Here is a 13,397-nt window from a genome sequence, read left to right as displayed (position 1 = left end):
CACAATGTGTCAGATTGTAATGAAGTTTCATTTGCAATAAACAAAGACAAATCAAATTCTATTTCTGAGATACAGACATTATAAAGAAATTAGTAATGAATGAGAGAAAAGTTTTAAAAAGGAAAACTATAATCGTTGACTTGCAGGTGTAGTGCAACTCAATGAGTTGAAATAAGGTTGGAAATAGAAAATCATGATGGGAAGGTAAAAACAATTAATAACATTGGTAGAAAGGAGTAAAAGATTTGTGGGTACCTACATCCATAATAGAACATGCTTGTTTGTTAATATACATCAACAAAACAAGGCAGAGGCAGCCAATAACAGGTAGCCAAAATCTTGATGCAAAGGCAGGCACTGGTAGCAGTTCAGCTAAGTAGTAGTGCTAAACAGCAGCAGATGCAAGACTAACAGTAGCAGCAGCAGTAGTAGTAGTAGTAACAGTAGTAGAGGTGAGAGCAGCTGCATCTACCTCTGCTGGAAAACTCTTGAGAGAGAGATTTTCTTCCCTTCTTGACAATTAATAGAAAGAAAGGAAAGCAAGTGCTAGTGGGAAGCTTGGTGTCTTAAGTCTTTCAATATACCATGATGATCAGTAAAATTGCAAAAGCAGGGTTCGGAAATAATCACAACAAAAGTTGTCACAGTGAATCTGTGAGTCTGTTGTTATATGTTATGTACACATCAGGGTCACAAGATATTGCCACATAACAGCAAACAATATTAGTGACCAGGAATTTAGGTCACTCATTTACAGACTAAGGTAGATGGAGAAAAGGGGTGGTGGTGGGGGTGAACATGAGTAAATCTTCCATTTAACTAAATATAATACTAATCAGGTCAGGCTGTCCATTTCAGTACATCAAATCTAGTAGCAGTTATCACTATCTACAGATATATTTAAACAGTCTCTCCCTCATCTTTAAGGTCGTCTACAATTTCAGAAATAGAATCTGATCCATTTAGTGTTCTTAGAAAATGGAAATTAAAATTAGACATTTTCTTTTGTAAAAATATGTATACAGAAGGAATGATAGATAAAATAAATATTGGCTGTCATTTAACAATAGATAATTATTGATTATATCAATACAAAATCAAAATTTTTAATAATATTTTAACCCTTCCAATATCAAGCTCCTTAAGACCACCTTTGATTCTAGGAGACAAATGCCCCACCACCACAAATTGTCATATTGCAATTAAAACTTATTCTAATTGTATAAACTATATTAGAAACACAACTCAATAATGAGTTGTTTTGTCAAACCCTTCTAAATCTTTGATTTTCAAACTTTATTTCTTAAAGTTATAGATCTGAGATTTTTTATCTTTCCCATTCATGGTACACTGAATAAAGATAATTAACTTTGTTGCATAAAAGCAATTATAAATATTATTTTAAAACAGAGGTAGATGTCTAGTTGCATTCTGTTTAAAATTCATATAGATGCACCACTTAAATTTTCTAAATATTCTGACAATTTCAGTTTTTCCTCAAAAACTTGTGGTATGGTGGTCAAAAACATGTCTCAGAGAATATTTTCCATTTGAAATATAGTCAGAAAAGAGTTAATAAATTTGTTGTCATAAACATAACTATTACTAGCCTCAGAATTTTACCAACACAAACACAAATACCGCTACAGCCAAGTCTCTTTCAAAATACAATCATTAGTCTAAAAGGAAACATAGGTGAATTCAGTCTCAAACTTGTAGGACAAATATAACTGAAGAGTGTTTGATTATAAGTTTGCATATTCACAGTTGGTGCTGAGCTAAACAATAGAAACTATCAACAAACAATCCAAATTCTATAATAAACAAGGAAGCAATAAATCCACACTGTACTGTGTGAAAAGTATAAGAAATATAGTGTGGAACACATGGCAACAGAGTTTCAACATTATTCACTCTACTAGGAAAAGTAGCCAAGTTCTTCGCAATCATACCCTCAGTGTTAAAAGGGCATATTAGATATTATTGTTGTAGATTTTCTCTCAAAAAGACAGGATTGTTCATGACTAGAATACCGTTTATGCTCAGGGTTGATCCAGGGTTAAATAATATAGTTAAAACTCAATTATTTCTCTAAACACACTTCTAAAAATGCAGCACTGAATGAAAGTGTTTTAGAAGGATATTATAAGAGCATGATTTTAACACTATATAAGGTTAAAAAGCACTGGTGCTGGTGCCACATAAAAAGCACCCAGTACACTCTGTAAAGTGGTTAGCGTTAGGAAGGGCATCCAACTACTGTCAAACCATCCAACCCATGCCAGCATGGAAAATGGACATATGATGGTGATGATTATGAAAGAAAATGACTTAACCCTGTAACATTTAAACCAGCCATACCCAGCAAAAATATTTTATGTTCAAACTGACCAAATCTGATCTCACACTTATGTTACAATATGTTAAATAATTACATCATCAAAATCTCAAAGCTATGAATTAATAAGTATTATATTTGACAGAGTAATCTGATAAAGGGTTAGGTTGGTATGCCAATGTGAGAGAGACATTAACCCTGACCAAGTTGAGTAATTTTACTTTATATCATTAAATTCAATTTTTGTTGAAAGTCATTACTGATTTCTTTGGATTCCTCTTTTTAAGTGATACAAACACAAATGTTTGACTGCTATTTCTTGCCAAGTTTAAAGATCAAGTAGAAGATCACTTTCAGTTCTTTTCCTTTGATGGTATGGGTCAGATTATTAGGATGACCTCACTCTGCTATCAATAATACTTAAAAATAATATCTTGATCCTGCTATATGACACCATGGAGCATTGAGTTTACCCAAACCTAATGGGTGAAATTAGGTAGCCAGCATGGGCCTGGGAACAAGGGGTGTACCGCCTAAAATATTTTGGGGAGTACAAAATCAAAATTTGCATCCCTAATTTTCTCAGGTTTAGAAATCAATGTGTAAAAAGTAGATTGAAGTTAAACTTCTTCTCAAAGAACACAGAACAAAACCAAATAAAAAAAAACATTAAGACATCATGTGTAAAAATAAATTTTGGAACTGGGTTTACACCTACTAAGCAAATTTCACTCCTGAGCCAGTGGTAGCCTGAAACTGGATAGAAACCCATTGAATGGACTGTAATTCAAAGAGCCAGCTTTGTCACTGTATCATACTGATTCTTCCTCAGGATTACATTAAAGGTCAAGGGTCTGAGGAATACTCATCTACTTACTCTATAATTTAATAAGTAGTTCAGTTGTTTGAATACTAGAATATCTTTGGAAACCAAAAGAGGATCTTTTTAAAGTAAAGGTCAAAGAATAAAGAAATCACAAAGCTAGTAGAAACTAAATGGTTTAACTGGCTGAAACTTCAAAGTCACTGTTAACAACATTCTCTACAAAAGTATAGAGTAACCCATCAGATTAATGTAAAATTGTTTTTTTTATAACCGAATGTAAAAACAAATATATGACAGGCTTCATTCAGCTATTGTCAATCAAATCCACTCACGAGGCTTTGGCTGACCCAGGGTCATTGAAAAAGATACTAGCCCAAGGTGAGGCTGAACCCAGGACCACATGTTTGAGAAGCAAGCTTTTTAACCACACAGCCATGCCTTCTCATTAGTTTATGGCTATAGAAAAAACATTTACAAAGAAGAAAATCCAGAAGGCCAATGTTCTGGAGAAAGAAGAATGGGCACAGAGATTAGTGCAATGCTTGCTGGAGAAAGGATACATAGGAATAGAGAAGTGTGAATTGGGAGAACAGCTAGCTTGGAAAAGTAGAGGCCAGTCTCATTGTGGTAGAAAATACCATACAATACAGTAATAACACATATGACAACAACATATAATACACTTACAATGATGATATACAATAGCAATATAGAAATATAAATATAACAATGTTATGAAAATGCACAAGCAGTAATAATATCAACTCACAATGCAATTAAATAAAATTACTATACTGAAGAACACTGAAATTTCAATAAACATGGGGGAAAATGAAAGAAAATAGATGTCATATGTATCATCATCATTTAACGTCAGCTTGCCATGCTGGCATGGGTTGGATTATATATATCAGTGGTTCCCAAAGTGGGCAGTACTGCCCCCTTGGGGGCGGTGGAAAGATCTAGTTGAAGAAAAGTGGGATAATAATGGGGTGGCCAAAATGGGGTGATAGATATAAAAAAAATATTAATAGGTTAATTAAGTTTAAGTTTTATTCCTCAAGACACCCAAAACATTGTGTTAACAACAAACAAGATGAGGACAAATATCCGTCAAATGTAAAAAATGCACTCATTGTTCAGTGCTTGTGTATCATCTTATAACTTTAGCACAGCTTCAAAAATGAAGCGCAGTTTTATCTGAGAAAGCAAAAAGATTGCACTTCATTTTTAAAGCTCTGACAAAGATATAAGGTGATACACAAGCACAAGGCTATAAGCACATTGCATCTATGGTAGAAACACTTGTAAGCCAATGAAGTTCAATACATAATTTCTTGTTCCCCTGTTATTTATGTAATCTCTTATTTCGCTCTGTACTCAAGTAACCCTTTTTTCATGAAGCATGTGTATACTGAATTCTAACACCAAGTAATTAGTATTGCTACGCCTAAGCAATATATACATATATATATTTTTCCAAGTAGGGGTTCACCAAGGATCAATCCTCAGCCCCCTCTTGCTCATCATAGTCCTTCAGGCAATAACGGATGAATTTAAGTCAGGCTGCCCCTAGGAGCTCCTCTATGCTGATGAACTTGTTCTTATAGCTACCAGAATCATTACCAGAACTAGAGAAGAAATTTCAGGTGTGGAAGCAACCTCTAGAATCAAAGGGCTTTAGAGTTAATTTAGCAAAAAACCAAAGTCTTAAGTAGGAAAAAGGACAAATCACAAATCCCTTAAGGTAGATGGCCTGCTCAATATGTAGAAAAGGCATAGGTAGAAACTCCATAAGATGTACCCAGTGCAAGCTATGGTCACATAAGAGGTGCAGCAATATCAGAGGAAGGTTAACAGGGAAAATAGTCTGTGTGAGGCAGGTGTACAGATATAGAAACACTAGAAATGTAAGTAAGATAGACTCCATCAAATGCCAGCAAGGATACCTAGAAGTAGTTGATAGAATCCATTATCTAGGTAACCAAGTTAGCAGCAGGAGTAGATGCTCTGAGAGCATAGCTGTTAGAATAAGAAGCCAAATAAAGTTCAGAGAGCTTCTACCTTTGTTGGTAACTATGGGATTCTCTCTCAGAGTGAAAGGCAAAGGCAGGTTGTATGATGGCTGTGTGCAAACAGCCATGCTACACGGTAGTGAAACATGGGCTGTGACTGCTGATGACAAGTGTAGGCTCGAAAGAAATGAAGCTGGTACACTTCACTGGATGTGCAGTGTCAGTGTGCATGTATGACAGACAGTAAGCATCTTGAGAGAAAAATTGGGCATAAGAGGCATCAGATTCGGTGTGCAAAGGAGATGACTGCACTGGTATAGTCATGTGATGCATATGGACAAGGATAGCTGTATGGAGAAGTGCCGATCTCTAACTGTGGAGGGAACCTCTGGAAGAGGTAGACCCAGGTAGATACAGGATGAGGTGGTGAAGCATGATCTATGAACATTGGGCCTCACGGAGGCAATGACAAGTGACAGAGACCTATGGTGATATGCCGTGCCTGAAAAGACTTGTCAAACCAAGTGAAATCACAGTAATGGCTGATGCTGGTGTCACATAATTGGCACATAAAAGTACCCATTATACTCTTGGAGTGGTTAGCATTAGAAAGGGCAACCAGCTGCAGAAACCATGTTAAATCAGACGAACTTGGTGCAACTCTCAGGCTTACCAGCTCCAATCAAACCACCTAACCCATGCCAGCATGGAAAGCAGACGCTAAATGATGATGATATATCAGGAGCAGCAGCAAAGTAGTTATAATACATACAACAAAAACAACAATAATAACAAGCATGATGATATGTCATAGTAATATAGTGCATCGATAAACCCCAGTTGTAATTCCAAGTAAGGAAGTTACGGGATACATAGATAGGAGTAGAGTGTGAGGTAGGGGAGAATGTCAGCATCCCAAATAGGTGTTAAAGAAGTACTTCAAATGGTGTAGGCAATTAATTACCAGTCCATTGCAAATATTGCACATGAATGGGCTACCAGCTGTAATAATAACAATGGCCTCAAGTAAGCAAAGCCTTCATTAGCACCCAGATGGTTGGTAGGGAGGCACCATGTTGATAATCAATTAGTTGATTCCAAATTTGACTCCCTTCGACTTAAATTTGAATATGTATCCAGCTAGGGATGTAGACAGCTGAAAAGTATATATGTGTGTAGTCTTTTATTCTTTTACTTGTTTCAGTCATTTGACTGCAGCCATGCTGGAGCACTGCCTTTAGTCAAACAAATCAACCCCAGGACTTATTCTTTGTAAGTCTAGAACTTATTCTATCAGAATCTTTTGCCAAACCATTAAGTTATGAGGACATAAACATATCAACATCAGAGGGGGACAAACACAGACACAAATACACACACACACAGATATATACAACAGGTTTCAGTTTCCATCTACCAAATCCACAATTTCTATAAAATGACAACTTTTGCTTCTTCTTATGTTGTAAAATATCTTCGTAACATATAGCTGACCATTCAGATGCATTTACTTGAAATAGTCACTTGTATAGAAAATAGTTATTCCAAACAACATACATCACAATTACACTTACATATAAAACATACTATTTTCCATAATATCCTGTCTTACTAATATTAAACACTTCCTCTTTCTTGAACCATTAAACCACCATCATCATCATCTTAACGTTAACTGTCCATGCTGGCATGGATTGGATGGTTTGACAAGAGCTGGCAAGCTGGGGGAGCTGCACCAGACTCCAGTCTGATTTGGCGCATTTTCTGTGGCTGGATGCCCTTCTTATCACCAACTACTTTGCAGTGTGTGTTGGGTGCTTTTATGTGGCACTGCAAGGGCACTTTTGCATGGCACCATCATGAGTGATTTATATCCCCAGAAGGACTGGTCTTAACACTTCTGCTGTGGAGTATGGGTCTTCTTGAGTACAGCAAGGCACTAGGCATCTGTCCTTTGTCATTCTTCAGTACTTCTTATATTAATTTATTATCCCTACTATTATACTTACAACATCAAACATACTATTTTGTATAACACCCTGCAGTGCTATATTACACACTATGTCTTTCCTATTCTTGAATCATTAAATATAATAATTATGGGCACTCACAAATGCAAGATCATGGTTTCAATTCCTAGACTGGGTAGTGCATTGTGTTCTTGAGCAAAACTTTTCATTTCATGTTACTCTGTGATCACTTCGACACCTGATGTGCAGTAACCATGCACCTGTTCAGGTAACATCAATTTGACAGAAAGAGTGAGCTAATGTACAGCACATATATTTGATCACCATAGACGAATCATTTATGCAAGATGAACACCCATACGTCGTCTTCAGCAAGAGAGTCCATTAAATTATTTCTACTCATCAACTCATATGGGTTTCAATTTAGTCCTTATTTTATTGATTTATTGAAAAAAATGTTTAATATTATTTTAATTCCATATCAAAAGATAATTCGCTGTCAACATAAAATATAGCTGTTACTTCAGTTATCTACCTTACATTGTGAGCATTTTGTATATTATTATTATTGAAATATCAAATACAAGTAACATAAGTAAAGTTTGAAGCCATTGAAGAAATTTCAAGCGACTGCAAACACTAAAACGAATGGGATTTGATATATCTCATCCAGATCGCCTCTACACTTTTACAGTGAACTCTATTTCTCTAAATACAAGCATTAAACTAATATTACTGAATGTTTATTCATCCTAAATCTTAAATTCACACTGTTCTCTTAATCTTTAAACTAAACGGTTTGATTCTATTTTCTAATTTCTGTTTTCGTCTCTTCACATATCTTCCTCTTCCATAGGTTTTTCACTCTGATTGCTTGCTAATTCTTTATCCAACTGTCATCTTTCATATGCATCACATGTCCATACTTGTGCAGTTTCCTCTCTCTTGTACACTGCATCAAATTTCTCTTATACCTAGTTTTTTTACTCAGCTCATTTGTGCTGTGATATTCATGCACCACATCCAGTGGATCACACTTGCTTCTTTTCTTTCCAGCCTTTGTTTCTCCTCTACAATATTCAGCAATGTCCCATGCCCTACTGCCACATAACACACGACTTTGCACAAAAGCATCATACAATCTAGCTTTCACCTGGAAAGAGAATCTCCTTGTAGCTAGCAGAAGTAATAACACCCTTACTCCCCCCCCCCAATTTTTACTTTGGTTACTATACTTATGGAACACTTAACCCCACTGCTATTTAGATTACCTAAGTAACAAGCAATCAATTATAGCTGTCCCAGCAGCTGAAAATTTTCTATTCTTTCTGCTAAAAACTTCTGTGCATTTACTACAGATGTATTCCTTCTCTGTCAGCCTTCTTATGATCCCACAGAATCTCTTGTACAATCATAGTTTACTTCAGTATACAGTACAGAGTTCCTACATACTCCTTTCTAACATACTGAGCACAGCTACCACCCTGATGGATATAGAGTGCTTTCTTCTCTCAGATAGGGTTTTACGTAAAAATCTCCTGTTTCTAATTTTTGGTTCCACATTTGGAATTGTTTCTCTGATTCTTTGGGAGCTATGTCTAGGTCTACTACTAGACCTCCTCTTTAATCTTTGCAATCTCCATATTCAGCAACCTCTCATTTCTATGATTTTCTTCTCTTCTCAACATCAGTGAGAGCAAGTGAAATGATAGCATTTCAAACACATTTCCCAATGATATCTTGATTTGCATCACTGCTTTGTAATCGTAATTTTGCCACATCTTCTATCTTCTTGCTACAAAAGTTGGTAAACCTCTTACCTTCAGCTTTTCTCATTGCTATGTATACATGGCATGTAGCTTCCCTTCTAGCGATCTGATACAATTCCTTGTCTCTTCCTTTCTTCCAATATTTTCACAACTGTTTTTCTTATGGCTCTGCCTCTTGTATCATTTCCACCACCATATCACTTTCCATCTGGCTGGAAACTTGCTCCAGCTACAGATCAGACTGTGACGTGCTGTAGGCTGACTATGTTTTATAAGCTTCTATCTTTTCCTCCTTATCATACATGTTAATTCACATTTCTTTGAATATATGACTGGTAGTTGTCAACTCTATTTCTTAGTATGTATGTAGTCTAACTGGCTTGTGTGTTTAAACTGAGTTATAAGGGATAAGGTGGCTGGTTGATTTTCTGAAGTTGACATCGCAAACAGTTAGGTCATCTGCATCACAGAACTCAAATAGCCATGTTCCTTTCTAATTCTTTGCATAATATCTATAGGCCTGTGTAGGCCAGAATAGCTATGTTGCGTTGACATGTCCGCTAAAGTCATCAGCTGTAAAAATGAGGTTCCAATAATTTATTACCGAGATAATCTGCAAGAAGGCCTTAGAGAAACAGATCATATACTTGTCAGTTAGTCCTGACTGTGGTGCATAAGCATAGGGAATTCTTGTCATGTTGCCTATGACTTGTTTTAGCTTTATTATTTTGTCACATATTTTGAAGATCTCAGTTACTTTAATTGACCAATTTTATGCCAATTCTCCCAACCCTAGCAGTTACCCATCCAGAAGCATTTGATCATATATTCATTATCCAAAAGAAGTGTGGTTGTAGCGGCCCTCCATCTTACCTCTTGTACATAGATCACTACTACACCCTCAGCTCAAGCATTTCTACAATCTCTCCAGGCCTGCCTTTCATTGAGTCAACATTGATAGTTGCAGCTCATAAATTTGTAGTTGACAAGACGAGAGAAATTTCTAGTGGTGGATGAGGTTTTTAGTGTATGTTTTCTATTTCTTAAAGGAAGAAAGATGTGCAATTGTTGTTACATGATGGTTAAGGATTTCTCACTAATGGCCAGATGTTGCCATTTGATCATCTCACTACTACAATAGGTGTTAGTCCTGCATATGTAACAAGAGTTTTCCATTGTATTTGTGATTGCCATGGTTTGGGCATAAAAGTTAAAATAATAGATTGAAAAATAGTAACTTACAAATTTCAGACACATGGATAATTAACTTGGATAAAAGATCCAAATATTCCTCCTGAAAATAAAATAGCATACATCAATAAATGAAGCACATAGAGATTATGTCAAAGTTTATTAAATTCTATCAGGATGCTTCAATAACCACCATAGTAATTCCCCAAGCTGTGGATTATCAACTAATTGACCAAGAACAAAGACAGCAGATGGCAATATCATCACCATCATTATTTCATGCATGCATAAGTTGGCTGGAGTTTATTCAGGTAGATTTCTACAGTTGGTTGCCCTTCCTGTCACCCACCATCACCTGCTATCAAGCAAGGTAATATTTCCCCATGGCCAGACATGTTTTTTGCAGAATACTGAAAATTAATGATACTTCTTACATGACAGTGGTTATCATTTGACAACTATTACATGGTGTCAAGACTAACATACACTATGTATGTATGCATGCAGACATGCTTTAGTCAACTCAGGGCTATTATAGAAGACACTTGAAAATAATGTCATTGAGTCATTTCAAATGAGTAGAAAGCAAAGATGGTAAACATTCCATATAACTACTGATTTTTACTTAACCCCTTTTGTTGGTTGTTCATTCTAATATTGGTTTGGTAGCCATGCAGTATCACATATTTGCTAATACATCAAAATGTAGTTCCATATCTTCTTTGATTTACTTGTCTTAGTTATCATGTGTAAGAAATTTACCTAAACATCCACTCTCATCACAGTACAAACTATCTTTTATATGTAGTACCCCTATTTCTGATTTATAACATATAACAACATTTAATCCTATCTTTACGATTCACAGAAAAGACTCCTTTCCATAGGAATACTATGCCTACTCCTTTCAATGGCATGCAACATTATGTTCAGAAACATAAATCACATAGTCTACCTTTATCATTGCAAGACTGGAGAAAACCTTAAAATTATTTCAGAAAATGGATTCTACATCTATTATCAACTAACGTCAAATTTAGGCAAGAATAATGTTTATTTTTGTTACGATTAGAGTTAGTCTGTAAACTTCATCCAGTCAATGTGGACTCCAGCCCTACTAGGCGACCACCACTTAACTCTTCCACAAGCATCATACAGACTATATTTTTGATGACCAAGAAGTATCTCTCTCTAATCACCTGTAGTACAATCATTATGGTCTTCTTGTGCAGGTATGAGGTGAAGGTAGTTCCTAAATACCATACAGTAAGGCCTATACATTTACTAGACCATCATCTGATGTGTTGACTGGAGCTTCTTAGCAATCTTCTCTCATTAGCCCATCATAACAGGAAAATTTGTATGTTGGCTTCAGTCCTTTATCGCATTTCAAAATCTTAAAAACTTAGCTGTTTACACTGGTTACTATATAAATGCTCACACTATAATCACATAACTGCATTTGGTGCACTAATTACTAATTCCATTTACTGAAGTGTATTCTACAAATTTACAGATTGTGTATTAACATATCTTCTTTTAAAAACAAAGCATTTATTTCTTTTTAAAGATCCTTACAATAAAAGAATGTCAACATTTTGAAATGGTATAAAACTTTTAATTCAAATTTCACAAATTAAGACTCATAATTCCAAACTACTTCACCTACCTTAGTTTTGGCCTTTTGATGTAAATGATTTTCCATTTCCACACTGGATTTAGGAATTTTAGTTCCAGATTGCTTCAAGGCATTTTCACTGAAATATAAGACAGTTGATCAAACATTTTGGTTTTAATATTCAAGATTAAACAGAAAGAAGGTTATAAAATATTATACACTAATGTACATCAAAGATCTGATGTAACCAATACCTTTTTGTTGTGCAGGTACACTCAAGAGTAGATGCATTATTGAAACATTTAAAAATACTTTCTACAACAGTTATAAGAATTTAAAACATCTTATTTAATGGGTCTTTCTCTAAAATCATGTGTAATTTAAAGATTTAGCTGCTGCTTCAAGCAGATGGAACAACCATATAGAGTCTCCATAATTAAACTGAGTTATATTGTGGTAGTAGATCAAGAACAGCACTGTCTAGGGGAAAATGGTAGCAGTTTGGTGGCAAAGTGAAGCAGAATAACACACTGATTCAAATGGATTAAAATGGTGCTGTGTAATCTTTAGAAATACACTGCAATGTATAAACAATAAACTAACTGAATCTATATGTTAAAACCAAATAAATTGTAGTAGTTCGTGTTAATATATCTAAACTAAAATTCCTGTCACTAGTAGATACAACTAAGCAGCATTGAATGTAAACACAATGCTATACTACATACTATATATGTCTGAGTAACAGGTGTACATAATCTTTTCAACCCTCCTCTCAAGATCGAGAGAACATAAGAGGTTGGAGTTAAATGCATTGAATATTCAATTTCAAATCTTGCAAGTTGAGTAGACATGTTCAAGTAAAATCATGAACAGGAAGGGAATTCAAGAGATGCAGTTCCAGAAGAGATGGTTAGGCAATGAGGATTAGACAATGGTAGTGTCCTAACATGGCCTCGGTTCACTAACTAAAAGTTTTAAAAAATCAGGAAAGGGAAAAGCAATTGTATGAAATGAATTTATAAGTACACAGGAACAGAGGCTATTAGAGAAGAAATTGATAAAGAAAACAAGAACAATCTAACAGAAGGGAAAATGTATATGAATAAAGAAAAATGACATTTTTTTGCAGTAGAACATAATCCAGAGTGAGAGTTTGCATGCTGTACTTGTCTAATGTTTAGTCAACCTCCACTGAGTAGATTTGTGACCAAAAGTATTCTAGCCATAACCATTATCTTTTTCCCTTTTTTTTTGTTGTTTTTAACAAGCATAGCTATGTTAACCATTTAGCATTCAAACTGGCCATGTCAGGCCCAAATATTCTGTTTTGTGTTCAAGCTGACCACATTCAGCCCCTCACACCTACCCTACAATGACATTTTAAAAATAAAGTATCACATCATCAAAATCTCGAAGTGACAAGATAATGCATAATTAATTTAAAACAATGTGAATCAATAAGCATTACATTTGACAGAGTAATCAGAATGCTGAAGGGTTAAAAAGTTTACTTCCCAATCATATTGTTTTAGGTTCTGCTCTACCTCACAGCACCTTAGACATGTGTCTTCTACTATAGCTATAGGCTGATCAAAGCCTTGAGAGTGGAACTGGTAGATGGAAACTGAAAGAAGCTTATCATATATGTATGTGTGTGTGCTTATCTC

The 13,397-nt window shown here is 35.3% G+C and overlaps 1 protein-coding gene across 4 annotated transcripts in view; it reads right to left on the bottom strand.

Moving 5' to 3' along the window:
* LOC115209611 (mediator of RNA polymerase II transcription subunit 15) overlaps positions 1 to 13,397 on the bottom strand; it is a 77,305-nt gene that overhangs the window by 60,107 nt on the left and 3,801 nt on the right. For 3 of the 4 annotated variants that reach the window (XM_029778052.2, XM_029778053.2, XM_036501236.1), the window contains exons 2-3: positions 11,779 to 11,866; positions 10,161 to 10,212 (exon numbers count right to left, since the gene is read on the bottom strand). In XM_029778052.2, coding sequence (XP_029633912.1) covers positions 10,161 to 10,212; positions 11,779 to 11,866 — 140 coding nt within the window. Of the gene's footprint in view, positions 1 to 259; positions 415 to 10,160; positions 10,213 to 11,778; positions 11,867 to 13,397 lie in introns of those variants that run through there. The other variant, XM_029778054.2, reaches the window with a different exon arrangement.

The sequence above is a fragment of the Octopus sinensis genome, linkage group LG3 (genome assembly GCF_006345805.1).
Source record: "Octopus sinensis linkage group LG3, ASM634580v1, whole genome shotgun sequence".
Lineage (NCBI taxonomy): Eukaryota > Metazoa > Mollusca > Cephalopoda > Octopoda > Octopodidae > Octopus > Octopus sinensis.
Note: the sequence above shows the minus strand (reverse complement) of the source record. Positions and strands in the feature narration are given on the sequence as shown.